Genomic DNA, 15,532 nt, shown 5'->3' with positions numbered 1-15,532 from the left:
TTTATATAAGGTATTGTAAGATTGGAAATGTATAAAACGTATATCTGTTGCGAAGGAGTTGTGAGAATTTCATCTTGGTTTTACAACCAAATGTAAACGATGCAAAACAAAAAAGAATACGACTTGATCATAAACTATCACAAATGAAATGTAAATGTCGTATTTATAAAGGAGTCAGATTGTAAACTTGATGAGGGATAATAGTTGATGATTAGTTGAGGTGGTCGATTCATGAATTACAGGGTCTAGTCATGGCTAGTCCGGTCCGGCTGAAATTATCAGAACAATCGGTTGTCCCCTTATCTGGCAGCAAGACAGAAGCCAGAGACAGAAAAAATTAGCAACGCAAAGCAAAGCAAAATTAATTTGAAATGAAATTTTCTCACAAGGAAAAAAAAAAATAAAAAAACAGCAAAACTAAAATCAACAAAAAAAAAAAAAAATAAAAAAAATTCAAAGCGGAAGGAAAAGAGAGAGGAAAAAAAAAATTGAAGATAAAATTCAGTTTGACACACATAGCATTTCCACAAACCTATTCTATACCAGTTCAATCGGATCACATATCATGGAAGAAGCAGCTTATCAATTTGATGAAATCAAGTCTAAGATACCAACCAATTTGGAACAAGTCACCGAATATATCGACTTAATCAAATCTAAAATTCCAACCTCATATGATGAATTACAGCCACATATTGAATATTTCAAATCCATCAAACCAGAAGATGTCATTAATGATTTCAAGAATCTTAAAGTATCTCCAATTACTGTATCTGTAACATTGGTTATTTTGACCACTTTGTTAATATTTGGTAAATTACTTGGTGGCAATGGTAAGCAACATCATGAAACCCCAAAGAAGAAGTCTAAAAAGAAATTGACTAAAGCTCAAAAGTCAAATAAACAAATTCAAGAAATTTTGGATTTCGTTGAACTGGAATATGTCCCAGAAATTGACAAATTCATAGAAACATACAAAACATTATCTTCAGAAGATATCGAAATCAAGTTCAATTATTTTGAAGAAATGTTGTTGAAAGAATTGTTGAAGTTGGATGCAATTGATGTCAGTGGAAATGAAATCTTGAGAGATAACAGAAAAAAAGTCATCAAATTTATTCAAGATCATCAAAAGAGATTAGATAAATTCAAGAAAGAAATCAAAGCTTAATTCAGATTATGTAAAGAAAATCAATGAATGAATGAATGAAATTCAAGGTGGACATGGAACCAACATATAATAATGCAAATAATTTTTTTTTAACAAAAAAAAAAACAAGTTTAAAAAGTATTCTTACGTTTTTTATTTTGTTTTCTTTTAAGATAATACACAAACAACATCTTTCCCCGTTTATTTCTATATGTCGTATTTCTAGTGTAATATACAAATAAATTATTCAATATTATCTCTTTTATTCCAAGATTGTCTTATGGTTATCGAAGTCATCCGGTGATATCCGTTTACCACCACGAACCCCAAATTCCGGAATACCAGCATTTGGTTCACCAAATACACTGGTGAAAATAGGAACAGGTGTTCCTAACCATAAAGCATAATCTGAATGATCTTTATAATCATCTCCAGTTTGGGGATGAATTAAAACACTTAATTTGCCATGATTTAATTGAAACCAACTAAGTACTTTAATAAAAACTTCTGGTCTTAAAACATCAGCTTCCCAAAATTGAGAACTATGAGGTCCAATTACTTTATCATCTGGTAGTTGTTTCACAATTATTGAACCATTAGCAGAATCCTCTGGGAAATTAGCAATCAATTTATTCAATAAATCTTTAGCTTCTTTCACTGTTTCGGGTTTATGAGCATAGTAATAAACATGAAAGTCGTAGTATTTCACAGGGTGAGTGTATTTCAATCCATGGATAGATGTAGTGGCAACTGAAGGGTCGTCCTTTGGTAAATTGGTAACGTATTCCATTATTGATCTGGGGGTACAGTAAAGAAAGTTGAATAAATCAGGAATAATTGGGGTGGGAGTTTTATATTTGGTGCCGCAAATTGATCTGGCGCCACACTATTTTTTTGGAGAATAGTATGACACTGTAGGTGGACAAGATACAAAATATCCAGATAAATTGTATGTGAGAACATTGTACTGGCATTACTAATTACGTATACTGATATTTTGTTAATGCAACTATTTATCTAAACCTAAATCTTTCTTAACCATGGTCTTACAGATTGGGTGGTATGTGTGTTCAAATTTCTTGAAAGTCTCAACAGCAAATTCACGGCTGACGCCATTTTTCAAAAGAACATAACCTGGTCTAACATATTTCATACGACCAATAGTTCCAAGCCAAGCAGCAAATTTTTGAACCAATTCGTCATCGGAAGAGTATTTACCAAAAGAAATTAACAATTCATTCCAACGAGAAATAATTTCACCGTTGTTACTTTCACCATACTTGGCGTAAATCTTTGCGAATTCTCTAATAGTTTCTGGTTTAACGTTCAAGGTCTTGAATCTAGCAGTCAAAGTTTCCAAGAATAACATATCTTGTTCACCTTCAAATTCTTGAGTTTCGTCACCTGGAAGTTGAGTTCCGTTTTGAACATAATCAACCCATTTATCAACCAATTTATAAACTTGAGTGGCTAAAGTAACATCAAGATCTGGTTTTTCTGGGAGACCTGAAACAAATAACCAAGTTTCCCAGTCAATGTTATCCAATACATCTTTCTTACCTCTTGGTTCGTAAAAGTCGTATAATGTGTCAACAAAATCAGCTGTAGTCAATGATTGATACTTGTATTTGTTGAAATAGTACTTGATAAATGGGTTGAATTCTTCCACACCTCCTAATTTGGTTTCCAAATGGAACAAAAAGAATGAACCTTTTTCATAAGGAATTTTGGAAAATGAATCATCTGGATCTCCATTTTCCAAGTCCCATACCAATTTGGTGTACTTTTCATTAAAAGTTTCACAGGTTTCAGTCAATTCATTCCACCCATTGATCATGTCGAAATGTCGTACCTGTTCACCGTATTTTTCAGCATCCTTCTTGCCATCCCTTCTAGCTTCACCAGCGGCAATGGCACCAACGATTCTTCTTTCCAAATAGACAGTCCAGCCTTCATTCAACCAGAAATGTTCCCAAGAGCTGTTGGTAACTAAATTACCAGACCAGGAATGAGCCAATTCATGAGCCATGACTTTAGTTTGAGTACGATCTCCGCTGATTAAAGTTGGAGTCAATTGAGTCATGTTTGGAATTTCCATACCACCATATGGGAAACTTGAAGGTAAGACCAATGAATCAAATCTTGACCATTCATAATCAAATACAATGCTTTCAGCAATTTGAATATAGTTTTCCATATCTTTTTCAAATTCCCATTGACATTTCTTCAAATTTGGTTCTTCACTATACACGTCTGATCTTGGTCCAATTGGAGCTTTAAGTAAATTACCTGAAGTAATAGAAACTAAATATGAAGGAATTGGAATTGGTTGATCAAAGAAATAAGTGTTTGGCTGGTCACTTTTTTGAGGTCTACCAGACATGGTGACAACAGCTGGAGAATGACCAGTGAATTTATATGGGGATTTAACAGCTGGGGTATCAAAACATGGGAATAAACTTCTAGCATGAATAGCTTGACATTGGGAAAAAACATATGGACCAGTATCACCTTGAATAAATTGAATGGCTGTACATTTATCAGTAGTTTTGAAATCAATTTCAACTTTCAAATCTTTGCCTTGGACTGGAATAACCAATGGAGAACCATATGGTGCCTTAACAGGTTTCAATTCAAAATCAACTTTGGTACCATTAACTTTAACTTCATTTATATCCAATACAGAGGTATCTAAAATAACTTCTTTGGAATCTTCCAAGTTGATCAAATCATAAATAACTTTACCAGTTAAAGTTTTGGTTTCAAATGACACAGTTAATGTCAAATCAGTGTTGACAACTTTGAATTTGGAGTAATTGGAGTTAGTACATGGGTCTAACTCATGGAAACGTTTCTTGATATTCTCAACAATCTCTCTAGCCATTGTGATAGGTTAATAGATCTGGTTAATAAATGAAAAGAAAAACGTGGAGTTCTGTTGGGGGATACATCTTTTTTTTATATCTAGCGAGAGTCGTCTGACTGTTGGACATGGACGAGTGCCCTGAGAGAGACAAGGAAAAAAAAAAGATCAAAATCCGAAACTAAAACAAAAACGGTCGAAACCAACTCCGCCCATTTACGCGGCAACGGTCTTTCGGCAGAAACATCATTAAAAATTGCCGTAACATCAAGATTTTGTGAATATTTCTACAATATCAATTGAAAGTGAAAACAATAATTATCAGAATATTTTGTTCGATTAATTGTTTAATTAATAATATTTGCCTATTCAGATGGCTTGTTTGTTTCGGATTCTTCTGGTTGAGGTTCGGTTTTCTTCTTCTTTTCTCTTTTCTTACTAGCTTCAGCAACCAATTCTTCGAAAACTCTTGCCTCTTCTGCTTCATCTTCGGTTCTTGTAATTGAAACAAACACTTCACCTATTAGTTTGAGTGCCTTTGCACGAGCTATTCTTGTTTCAAGTGGAACTTCTTTGTCGTCCAAAATATTATCACAAACACCACGTACAGTACCTTGAATTTCAAACTTAGAGCCGTTCCATGCAGCTGCCAAAACTTTGCCCATAAGATACTTTTCCATTTCAGCCAAATCTTCCGCACTATGTTTAGCAGGTTCTTTGACTTCTTCTTTCTTATCTGTAGTCTCGCCATCTGCAGTGGATGACTTGCCTTCTTCTTCTTGTTGATGTTGTTGCTCTTGGGCTCTGGCTTCTTCTTGTTCTTTCTTAACTTGTTCTAATTCATGTTCCAATTTAGTAACTTCTTCATTGGCTTTCTTCTTAGCTTCCTCTTCTTCAGCTTCCTTTTTGGCATGATACTCGTTATCTTGTTGCATTTGGGTATATTCTTCCAATGTCCTTTGAGCATCTAATGCGGCTGAAACAGTTTTAAATGTATCTTTGACAACTCCACCTTTTTCCTTTACGGAGGTCCAGAATCCACCCCATCCAAAAAATGTTTGATTTTTTAAAAAGATTTTTGATTTAGTCTTATAAATATGCCCAATTGTATGTAAAATTTCCAACCCAAAACTTTCCATCTTAAGTGATTCAGCTTCGTATCTTATCTTTGCCTTAAATGATTCAACAACATCGTCTTTCATATCAGTTTCTGTGAACAAAGATACTTTATTTATCAACTTGTCACTCAATTCTTTTCTAGTCTCGAGTTTTTTAATTCTACATTCTTCTTCAAATTTCTCAAGTTCTTCTTTACGTTTCTTCTCTTCTGCTTCCTTTTGACTAAGTTCGTTTCCTGTATGTGATTCATGTGCTAAATAAAGTGTTTCACCTGATGTTGAGTTAACCTTAGATTCTTCTTGTTGTACGGTAGTGTGTTCAGTTTCAGATTGTGAGGTGGATGCCTTGCCATCTTGTTTATCATCTGTATTAGTCTCTTGTTTCTCATTACCTTCTTCTCCATATCCAGACAATTCTGCAGATTTAGACAATTCCAGCAATAAACTTAATTCACCAATCCAATCTTTAAATGCCTCGCCACCAAAAATCATTGAAAAAAACTCGGCCGGATCTTCAAAACCTTCTTGTGGAATTGATTCCTGTTTACCAAATTTATCATATTTGGCTCTCAATGAATCATCACTCAATACTTGATAAGCTTCTCCAACTTCTTGAAATTTTGCAGCTGCATCTGGATCGTCGGGATTCTTATCAGGATGTAATCTAATTGCTGCTTTACGATATGCTTTTTTGATTTCAAGCGAAGTTGCTGTCGTTTCAATGTTTAATAAATCGTAATATGTGGTATCAACAACCATGACTGATTTAATAAGTAGTTAATTAAGAATGAAAACCAAAAAAAATAAAGTACTCTTAGTCTATTAACAAACAAACTTGGTGTATGTAATTTTTTTTTTTTGCCCTTTTCCCAAATAGTTGTTAACAGGAATTCTTGTATCTATGAAATTTTTTTGTTTGATATTCGTGAAGTGTGTGTGTGTTTTTTTTTTTGCCTTCTTTCTTCGTTTGAATATTTCTGATAGGAGTGTTATATGCAGTCCATTTGGTTATCGCACAACTAGCTAAGATTGTTACTAACGAAATGAAGTTCAAATTGACTGCAATTGCAAATAATATTATACTTGTGATTAGTTCACTAGTACTACACAACTTATAGAACTAAGATATTAATTTTGTTCACTTTCCTGAGTCTCTTATTTAAGGCTACCGAAGTAAATAGAAAGCTTTGTAATTCACCTTTCACTTTTATCAAATAATACGTACCAACTGGGGGAACTTCTGCAAGATTGAGTGGTAACTCCAGTTTCATTAGCAACATATAGAATGGAGTGTTAGATTTGACTAATGTATATTTCAGTTTAATCACATGATTTATTGCTATGACCCTGTACTACATGTCAAATGTGGAAGGGGTGGGAAGAACCAAATGATGACGGGTTGGCTCCTCCCCTCCACTTACCACCTCTCCTAAGTAAAAGGAGAGGGACGAACTGGGCCCACATATGTATGTGGGGCCGACCCAGCCCGTCTATGGCCCTCTGCTTGAGCAACCATATCGCGTCCCCCTACTGACCCAAGGGGGAATAGATAGAGGATGAACCAGGAGGGAAGGGGACTGGTCGACTGTCCTCTCCCTGGTCCTCTACAAGTGCGGTTTGTACTAAACCACCACTACTACTTATCGGGATATTCAACTAACCTATCCCGATGAGTAGCTTTTAAAGATAGTGATGACCAGTCACTATCTTTTGAAGAACTTTCACTAATCAACATCGTCCCTTTGTGTATATGTTGATCCCTTTACAAGGTTCAAGATAACATGTGTTCCCAAGTTACTATCTTATTTGGAAGGTTCTTCTTATGTTTGTGCATCATACTAAAGGAGCAATCAGTTGTTGACTTTCTTCTCAATGACTTAACCAAGTGACACAAGCAACAAATAGTGAGGGAACATATAACAACAACTGATGGAGAACACATAACCTTTGATTCTTGGTAAACTTGTTATGGATATAATGGATTGCAGTTTCTTACATAGAAGTTAGTATTTGCAGCCATAAATAAAACAGACATCAATTGATACACACTTGCTAAAATTGATATCATATATAAAGTGATTGATATTAATTGTTGTTGAAACAAGAAAAGAAAAGAAAAAGAAAGTGGTATAAAAAAGATTTTTTTTGAAAGTAAATTTGTTTTCCTTTTATAGTTGACTTTTTCTGGGATATTTTTATAGGTTTTTTTGTTATGTTATATGTGTGGATTCTTTTGTTATGCTATTTGTGTAAGTATTTTTTTGTTATGCTTTATATGTTTAGTGCTACCATATGCGGGGAAAATCAAACAATTTTGGAGCGTACTTGTATTTGCGTATGCAACAAACTACTATGTCAGTATGCTATGTTTAGCTTTGTCATCCAGCTGGGTAGGACTGTTTACAAAGATGAAGCAGCTCATACACATTACATTGCAATACTTTTTTTTTTTTCATTTTCATCAAACAATGTCTATCAACCAGAAAACTTCTGTAATGTTGAGTTATGATTCCTGTTTTATTTGTAATTTATTATGATTAAGTTTGTGCTTCAGTGATTGCTGATGTATGACAATCATGTCTGGTGTGGAGATTTTGCCGGTGTCATATTGATGAACCTTGAGGGTTATTTGGTACTTGGTTAGACCGTTACACGAGATATTGATAAACAGGGCTTATCACCAAGACACACACCCAATGATTATTTGGTCATGACAAATTTAACCAATCATGTAGTATCGATTAATACATAATATTCTTCAGAATAATTATTAAACTACAAGGGAATATCTATTTACAGAAACTAAACTGAATACAAAATCTATTGAGAGTAATAAACTTTTCTTAATTCAACAATCTTCTTACCTCTGTTGGCAGCTAATTCTTCAATTGTCTTTTGTTTTGTTAAAGCTTCAAAGAAACCTTTAGCAACATGCATTGGGTTTCTGGCTTTAAAAATTTTACCTTTCAAATCTTTGATACCAGCAGCTTGACAGATTTCAAAAACAATTCTATTACATCTTAAACCAAAACCAATTGGAGCAGCTGAAAACTTCAATTTAGAAGCAGAAAATTTATGTTCAAAACTTCCAAGAATAGTTCTATTTTCATATCTGTTAACTGCTCTCAAGTTTTTAACAGCAGCCCAGTGTGCTTTAGTGGCAGCAGTTCTGATACCATCTCTGGATTTACCAATACCGATACCAACCATACCATTCTTGTCACCGGCAACAGACAAGACAAAGAAATTGGCAATGTTACCTTTGGCAGTTTTCAAAGAAACTCTCTTCATGATCAATGGACGAACATACAAGTTTCTAATATATCTTTCATCTAAACCTGTCAATTCAGATAATTCTTTAGCAATTTGTGCTGGGTTTTTAGCGGCAGTTGGTTCTTGCTTATTGGTGGCAACTGGGGCATCTTTAAATCTTATTCTTAAATCACTTCTATCTGGAGAATTAACATTTGGAATTTCTGGATATGGAGCTCTTCCTAACCCTTGATTTGGATATATTATTGGTTCTTCCCATACTGGATCTTTTAATGAATAATCAAAATCTTCTTGTGATGGTGCAACTCTAGATTTGGCTTCACGTCCCCTTAATTGTAATTTCATATAATCTTCTGGTTTAACAACAGATTCTGCAATTTGAATACTTTTCAATATTTCTGGATTATAATATTGATTTAAAAATTTATTGTGTTGTTCAACTTTGGAATTTGATGCTTTCTTACCTGCTTCCGCAAGAACTTTATTGGATGTACTTAAACATCTTTTGATGATGGAAATAGGCTGCACTGTTTGTCTGAACATTGCTGACTAGGTGTATTAAACAACAGAGTTACAAGAGATATCTTCACAGGTTTGGTTTTTTTTTATTTTTTTTTTTTTTTCCTTTCCTCCAATTGTTGTAATGAAAATTTTTATTGAGACTGAAAAATGAAATCTAAAATAAATAAAAAAAAGTCGTGCGTGAATCAAATCATAAAAAGGTATAAATCAAATATCTACTTAAACTAGAAAATATAAGGGGGCGGGTGGACGTAAATAGAGTTGGGTGCTAGAGAAGACTATTTCATTCATGGTGTCTTTAATTTCTCTACTGTTTCATTGACAGCAATTGCAGGTTTGTTGTCATCTAGTTCCTCAGTTCTTTCAATGGCATCAACATCTAATGTTTTAATATCTTCCAAACTACCATTTTGAGGATTTTGAACAGGTGAAAATTGCAATTTCTCGTTCTGTTGTTGCAAAGATTGAACTTCTTTCTTCAATTTATCAACTTCTTTCTCTAATCTTTTACCGAAAACATCAATATAATAAGTTGCACCATTGTAACTTGCCCATACAAAAATAAACGCGACAAATGCCCCACAAGCGTGTTTATATCTAAACCAAATAGGACAGGGAATCATAGTTAACAATTGATAACAAAATTGGATTAAAGTGAACGCCAATGTTTGCATCCACCAGTATGGTAAACCATTGACAAATTTACCTAACGGGGTAGATTTGTTTTTGTTTTTCAAATACAGGAAGGATGTGACTTGACCCTTTTCGATCTTGTCTTTCTTTCTAATTGAAATAAAGTAATGGTAGGATACTTGCCAGATAGTATAATAAATAGATGTGGTGATGATACTTGCAACAAAGTTCCATTTATCTATGGCAGCAATACCTGGATATGTCTCTTTGATATAATCAAGTGGTAACTCATGAACCATGACAAACATAGTAACTGGTGGCATCACATGGATAAATGAGGAAGTTGTTTTCTCAATGGAATGCAACACAAGTGAATTTCTCCAGGTAATGACAGCCCATGATAATGTTCCTAATGATAACGAAAACACCGAAACAAACAAATTCGGTGATGTGGGAAATACCCAAATAAATAGCATTAGTAACAAATTGACATAATAACATAAATCTGCTAAATAGTATTGGAATGATTGTTTGAAATATGTATAAAATCTAATAGGCATCAACAAAACAAATATTGCAGTATGGAAATGTGGGAAATAAATTGGATATTTACCAATAATCAAACCAGAACAAAAGATCAAAAATACAGAAAGAGCATAAAATGCCTTTTCGGTAGATGAACTAACAAGATTCTTGTGTACTCTTTCGTCAAATTTTTGGAAACTGTGGTTTATGACATCTTGTAGCTTATCTAAATCGATATTTCTGCTATGCAACTTTTGTTTAGTTTTCATCTTCATGTTGTTAATTCTTTTCTTGGTCTTATCAGAAACTTCATTCAAGTTCAATCCAAAGTCGAAATCATTGGCAAACATCAATTTGGACAAATCAAGATACGGTAATGACACGCTCGAATCACTTCTAGCTAGTTGAGGAGACGAAAACAGGGACGTGCTTCCATTGTTTGACTCATAGATGTAGCTACCATCGTCGTCATCTATGATGGCAGAGCTTGCATCCTTAGTAAATGTGGAACTTGATGAAGTGGACTTCTTCATATTGTTGTTTGGGTAATCAAGTGGTCTGGCAATGCAACTCTCCTAGTGTAGTCTAATAGGTGGTCACAATAAAAGCAATTGAATAACTTGTGGTGAATTTTTGTTTATCTTTTTTTTTTTTTCGTCTATTATTGGCGGTGGTGGTGGTGGTAGGAATTTACAGTTTTTGTCGCGGTATGTTTCTGCTTTAGGTGGGGAAATACCTCTTCTAACCAATCTTAATCAGGCTATTGATAATGATCTGTTAAGGAAAAGATACTAGATGAGCTAATTAGAAGAAGAAAGTTAATGAAGATTTAATTGATCTAAATCATGTACGTCTTATCGTTCCAGATATTAATGTACCATCATCATCATCACACGTGTCAATCATCGTAGTCACTCGTGGTTGTGGAACGAGAGAGAAGGAAAAGCAAAAAAAAAAAAAAGAAATACACTATGGTTGCTTAGTAAATTTGATTTCCGTGTGATAACCATTTAATTCATAACCGATAATGCATACTATACTAAAATCATTCGTAATTATCAAAGTTTATATACATTCAAGAAAGTAGAACAAAATAATAATCAAAATAAACTCCCTCACAAAAATAAACATTATATCTTTGAAATATTACTACAATCAGAACTAAAAGATATCATCACCTATATACGTTACTTTTTCATTGCCTCGAAATCATACATCTTCTTGTTGTTTTTACCATCATACTTGTGTGGATGTTCTTGAGCATATTCAAAACATTCCAAAATACAAGCCTTGAGGTTTTCTACAGCTTGCCGGCTTACTTGGAAATGGAATGCAATTCTTCCTCCCATTAGCTTAACATTATATTTAGTTCTTCCCAAATCAACAAACAATTTTGGATCCATACGATTAGCTTTTAAGTCAATAAATACAAAATTTGTATCAACTGGAGATTCAAGAATAATTCCATGTTCTTTACAGAATCTACCAACATCTTTAGCCATATCATGGGATTTCTTGATTTTTTGCGTATTATAATCCAAGGCATGGATAGCCATGGTTGTCATGAGCCCAGCTTGCCTTATACCACCCCCTTGTTGTTTCTTGAAATGAGTGGCTTTGGTAATGAATTTTTGATCACCAACAAGGATGGATCCAATTGGTGCAGCAAGTGATTTGGATAAACAAATCGAAACACTATCGAAATATTGACAATATTCTTTAAGTGAGATACCAGTTTCAACTGATGCATTGATTAATCTAGCCCCATCTAAATGTAATCTGATTTCATGTTCACGACAAAACTTGCTAATTCGTTCAATTTCTTCAATTGGCATTATGATCCCATGCAAAGTGTTTTCCAATGAGATTAATTTTGTTGGTGCAGCATGAATATCTCCATCATCGTAAGTGATGTTATCCAAGATATCTTCAAGAGTTAAATAGTCTCCGTTAGCTGGTTTGACTGGATGAACCATGGCTTGACTCAAAGTAGCCAACCCAGCCGCTTCATGCAAATAGATATGAGAACGATAATCACACAATACACTGTATGGTGGTTGGACAAGGTTTGTTCTAACACCAATTTGGTTAGACATGGTTCCACTAACACAGAACAAAGCTGCTGGTTTACCGGTAAGTTCACACATTTTACTTTCTAATTTCAAAGTAGCTTCATCTTCAAGATATACTGAATCCCCATATGTAGCATTAAGGAAACCATCTTCAATCATGGCCCTGGTTGGAACAGTAAAGGTATCACTTCTGAACTCATTAAAAGTGCTGAAAACTTCTTCTTCATCCAATGTCATAGTAAAAAGGAATAAACGAAAATGAATAAAGATAAAGGAAGATAATAAGGAAAATAGTAAAAGAAAATAAATAAAAAAATATTAACTACACTTGTCCTGTTGTTGATACTTATAAAAAAAAAGGAAAAAGAAAATTATTACTCATACAATAGTCAGATGACACAACTAACTTTGCATGTTCCCTTCTTTTCTATAATTCTGTAATTGAGAAACATCTCCTCCTGCTCCTCCCACTTCCTCCTCATCGCTATAAAATTTCTCAATGTTAACCCGAAACACAAAGTTTTTCCGCGCGAGTTTGTGCTGACGTTGCTTTTTATTATTTTTAAGAAAACTGTCGCCAGAAATTTCTTTTTCCTTCCACCACAACTTTTGTGCAGTGCACACCCTTTCAGATCGCCCTACAAATCCACACTCATCGTACAGCACCACCGGACTTTGCCCTTACTAAAAAAAAAATTCAAAATCCTAAAAACGCCCCCCCCCAACGTCTTCTAAAAAGAATGCCGCAAGGACACCACAGTATTGTGATTTGTGTAACTAAAGTGGTTGTTGTTTCAAACAAAAAACTCGGACGTTCACGGGACTTCTAAGTCACGGGATTGAGTGGAGAAATTTCTATCAAAGAAGTGTATCATGCATTTCAAAGATCTTTATTTTACAAAAGTTTCTTTTTGTTAAGAAATTTGCAGCAATATCTGTATTGACGACAATGTTTAATTCTGCTTCTTCTCCTCTATGTTGAAGGAACTATACAATCTATAAAACAAAAACTATTAAAAATAATACCTCCCCATCCAATGACCCATTTCTTCTTCTTCTTCTTCTTCTTCTTCTCTTACCATTGTGCTTCCCCATTTTCAGTAACATTTCCATCAATTGCCGAATTTTTCTCTTCTTCATTTACAAAATTAGTTGGCGGCAAATTGGTTTGATTAAATCCATAATTACCATTGTTACTGATGCTAATACCGAATGGTTCGAAATCGGAACTATTAGGAACAGCCCCATCATTATCAACTTTGAAGCCGTTTAAAGCATTGGAATGGATTTGTCATTAAATGACTTCGGCTAATTTACTCCAATTTCTACGCAAATTTTACAAAAAAAAAATGTGAGAGCGCAATTTGCACATACATTTCCAATCTTACAATACCTTATATAAAGAAATCACCATTTACTCGGCTACTTGGTTTCAACTCTCCAATCTCTTTAGGTTTGGTGTGTTTCTTCACCGGTGGACCCACTTTCTTGGTCTTGATCTCAGGAACTGGCTCTGTCTTTGGTTGTACCACCTCTGTCTTCTTCTTTTCAGTTTCTCCTTCTCCACCCTTCAGCATCGTCTTTGGTAGTCTTCTCTTTGGACCCTTGGTTCTGGCCTTTGTGGGATGCACAAGCTTCTCATCACTCGATTGAGTGTCCGTTTTCTTTGCAACCACTTCTTTAGGAACACCCACATCCTTAGTTGGTGATGCTATTGGTCCTGCCTTGTTTCTAGCACTGACGAGCTTCTCCAACTGTGATCTCAACTCAGCCGTGTCCTTATCCTTGTAATTACCCAAGGACCCCGTGGTGGCTGGCCTCTGTAGTTTCTGTGGTGATTTGGCTGCAATCTTGTTAAACTTGTTCTGGAACTCTGGTGGGGGTTCGTTGAACGACGACAACGTCTTTGGTTTACGTGGTGGAACTGGACCCGTCTTGAGCTTCTCAAACTTGGACTTGAACTCAGCTTCCTCCTTGGTTTCAAAGACTTTACTATCCTTGATGCCCTTCTTTTCGTTTAACGACACAGGCTTCAATGGTTTCTCAATGGATTTCTTAACTGGAGGAATTGCGGGAACAGGCTTCTCCACAGGTTTAGGAGTAGGAAGAAGAGGTTTCTTCTTTGTTGCCTTCAATTCCTTGAACTTGAGAATGAACTCAGCTTCCTCGTCTTCAATACCACCCTTCTCCTTTGGTTTAACCATGACAGGAGACTTGTTCCCATTCCTGGACTCCGGTGACTGGGGAGTACTGGTGGTGGTCTTAGCCGATGCCAACGATGTGAGCCAATCTGACTTTACCGGTTTGACAGGAGTTGATGGTGCTGCTGGTTGTTGGACTTTGATTGGTTCCCGAAGATTCTTTGGTGGTGGACGAGGACGTGGACGTGGTGGTGGTGTCTGTTTCGTCAATGAGGGTGTTGATGCTGATGCTGATGCTGGTGCTGGTGTTGATGCTGGTATTGGAGTTGGAGTTGTCTTTTGGGTGGTGTCTCCTGACTTGATCAAGTTTTCAATATCTCTGAATGATCTATGCTGACCCACTGTTGGTCTCGCTGTTTCCAATTCCGGTTTAACACTAGTCGGTTTGGCAGGTTTGGCAGGTTTGGCAGGTGTCTGCTTCGGCATTGGAAACGAAGATTTCCTAGCCACAGGATTCAACAAATTGATTTCCTCAATTTGATTCTTTCTTCTAGGCATTGCCGGTGCCTTGTCTTCTTCCTTAGCGGTCTTTCTCTTTGGCAATGCTGGTGCATCATCCTCGTCATCTTCCTGTTTCTGCTCCTTGTACTTCCGTCTTGGCAATGGAGGTGGTGCCTTATCATCAGTATCATATCTAGCTGGTCGTTTAGGCAACGCAGGGCCATCTTCTTCTCCCCCCTGTTCTTCTTGTTTAGGAACTTCCTTTTCGGCAATTTTACTTCTGTTGAACTTCAAGTCAGGGATATTGTATCCATAATGTGATTTCCCCAAGGACACATTGGAAGAGCTCATGGACGACTTGATTGGTGAATTACTCCTCAGTCGAAGTTGCAATTCATCGATGTTTCGTTGTAATCTCTGTTGTCTTTCCTGATCCTCTCGTAATTTCTCTTGTGAGAGTTGTGATAGACTGGAGAGAAAAGTGTCGACCTTGTTATCTGAAGCAGAAACATCCGTCATTGTTGTTAATCAGTGGTTGGTTGGTGGGTTGACGCTGGTGGTGGAAGGATGAAATTCTCACGAGAAATCCAAACCACGGAGGAAAAATTTCTACAAGCAAAAAAATAAAACCTCGATTAGGCGCTAGTTACACAAAAGCATTTTTGATTCATACAACTACAATATAGAAACTACAGAATATAACAACGATATTCTTACCACTCAATGGTAAATTC

The 15,532-nt window shown here is 35.5% G+C and overlaps 8 protein-coding genes across 8 annotated transcripts; 1 reads left to right on the top strand and 7 right to left on the bottom strand. All coding sequences in view use genetic code 12, as the record gives it.

Moving 5' to 3' along the window:
- Nucleotides 1-565: 565 nt before the first annotated feature.
- On the top strand, nt 566-1,171 carry SNL1 (Snl1p; the record flags this gene model as incomplete). The annotated part of the gene is made up of 1 exon (XM_002548962.1): nt 566-1,171. The coding sequence occupies one exon, from the start codon at nt 566-568 to the stop codon at nt 1,169-1,171; it is 606 nt and encodes a 201-aa protein (XP_002549008.1).
- Nucleotides 1,172-1,412: 241 nt separating this feature from the next.
- Nucleotides 1,413-1,940, bottom strand: CTRG_03304 (uncharacterized protein; the record flags this gene model as incomplete). Its single annotated transcript, XM_002548961.1, has 1 exon — nt 1,413-1,940. The coding sequence occupies one exon, from the start codon at nt 1,938-1,940 to the stop codon at nt 1,413-1,415; it is 528 nt and encodes a 175-aa protein (XP_002549007.1).
- Nucleotides 1,941-2,159: 219 nt separating this feature from the next.
- On the bottom strand, nt 2,160-4,034 carry LKH1 (bifunctional aminopeptidase/epoxide hydrolase; the record flags this gene model as incomplete). The annotated part of the gene is made up of 1 exon (XM_002548960.1): nt 2,160-4,034. One exon carries the CDS (start codon nt 4,032-4,034, stop codon nt 2,160-2,162), a length of 1,875 nt encoding a protein of 624 aa, XP_002549006.1.
- A 344-nt stretch (nt 4,035-4,378) lies between these two features.
- On the bottom strand, nt 4,379-5,890 carry DJP1 (Djp1p; the record flags this gene model as incomplete). Its single annotated transcript, XM_002548959.1, has 1 exon — nt 4,379-5,890. One exon carries the CDS (start codon nt 5,888-5,890, stop codon nt 4,379-4,381), a length of 1,512 nt encoding a protein of 503 aa, XP_002549005.1.
- A 2,061-nt stretch (nt 5,891-7,951) lies between these two features.
- Nucleotides 7,952-8,947, bottom strand: CTRG_03301 (mitochondrial 37S ribosomal protein uS5m; the record flags this gene model as incomplete). Its single annotated transcript, XM_002548958.1, has 1 exon — nt 7,952-8,947. The coding sequence occupies one exon, from the start codon at nt 8,945-8,947 to the stop codon at nt 7,952-7,954; it is 996 nt and encodes a 331-aa protein (XP_002549004.1).
- Nucleotides 8,948-9,213: 266 nt separating this feature from the next.
- On the bottom strand, nt 9,214-10,617 carry CTRG_03300 (glycerophosphocholine acyltransferase; the record flags this gene model as incomplete). Its single annotated transcript, XM_002548957.1, has 1 exon — nt 9,214-10,617. The coding sequence occupies one exon, from the start codon at nt 10,615-10,617 to the stop codon at nt 9,214-9,216; it is 1,404 nt and encodes a 467-aa protein (XP_002549003.1).
- A 654-nt stretch (nt 10,618-11,271) lies between these two features.
- Nucleotides 11,272-12,393, bottom strand: CTRG_03299 (threonine aldolase family protein; the record flags this gene model as incomplete). Its single annotated transcript, XM_002548956.1, has 1 exon — nt 11,272-12,393. One exon carries the CDS (start codon nt 12,391-12,393, stop codon nt 11,272-11,274), a length of 1,122 nt encoding a protein of 373 aa, XP_002549002.1.
- Nucleotides 12,394-13,550: 1,157 nt separating this feature from the next.
- Nucleotides 13,551-15,317, bottom strand: CTRG_03298 (uncharacterized protein; the record flags this gene model as incomplete). The annotated part of the gene is made up of 1 exon (XM_002548955.1): nt 13,551-15,317. One exon carries the CDS (start codon nt 15,315-15,317, stop codon nt 13,551-13,553), a length of 1,767 nt encoding a protein of 588 aa, XP_002549001.1.
- Between the last annotated feature and the right edge of the window lie 215 nt (nt 15,318-15,532).

The sequence above is a fragment of the Candida tropicalis genome (assembly GCF_000006335.3).
Source record: "Candida tropicalis MYA-3404 genomic scaffold supercont3.4, whole genome shotgun sequence".
Taxonomy (NCBI): Eukaryota; Fungi; Ascomycota; class Pichiomycetes; order Serinales; family Debaryomycetaceae; genus Candida; species Candida tropicalis.
Note: the sequence above shows the minus strand (reverse complement) of the source record. Positions and strands in the feature narration are given on the sequence as shown.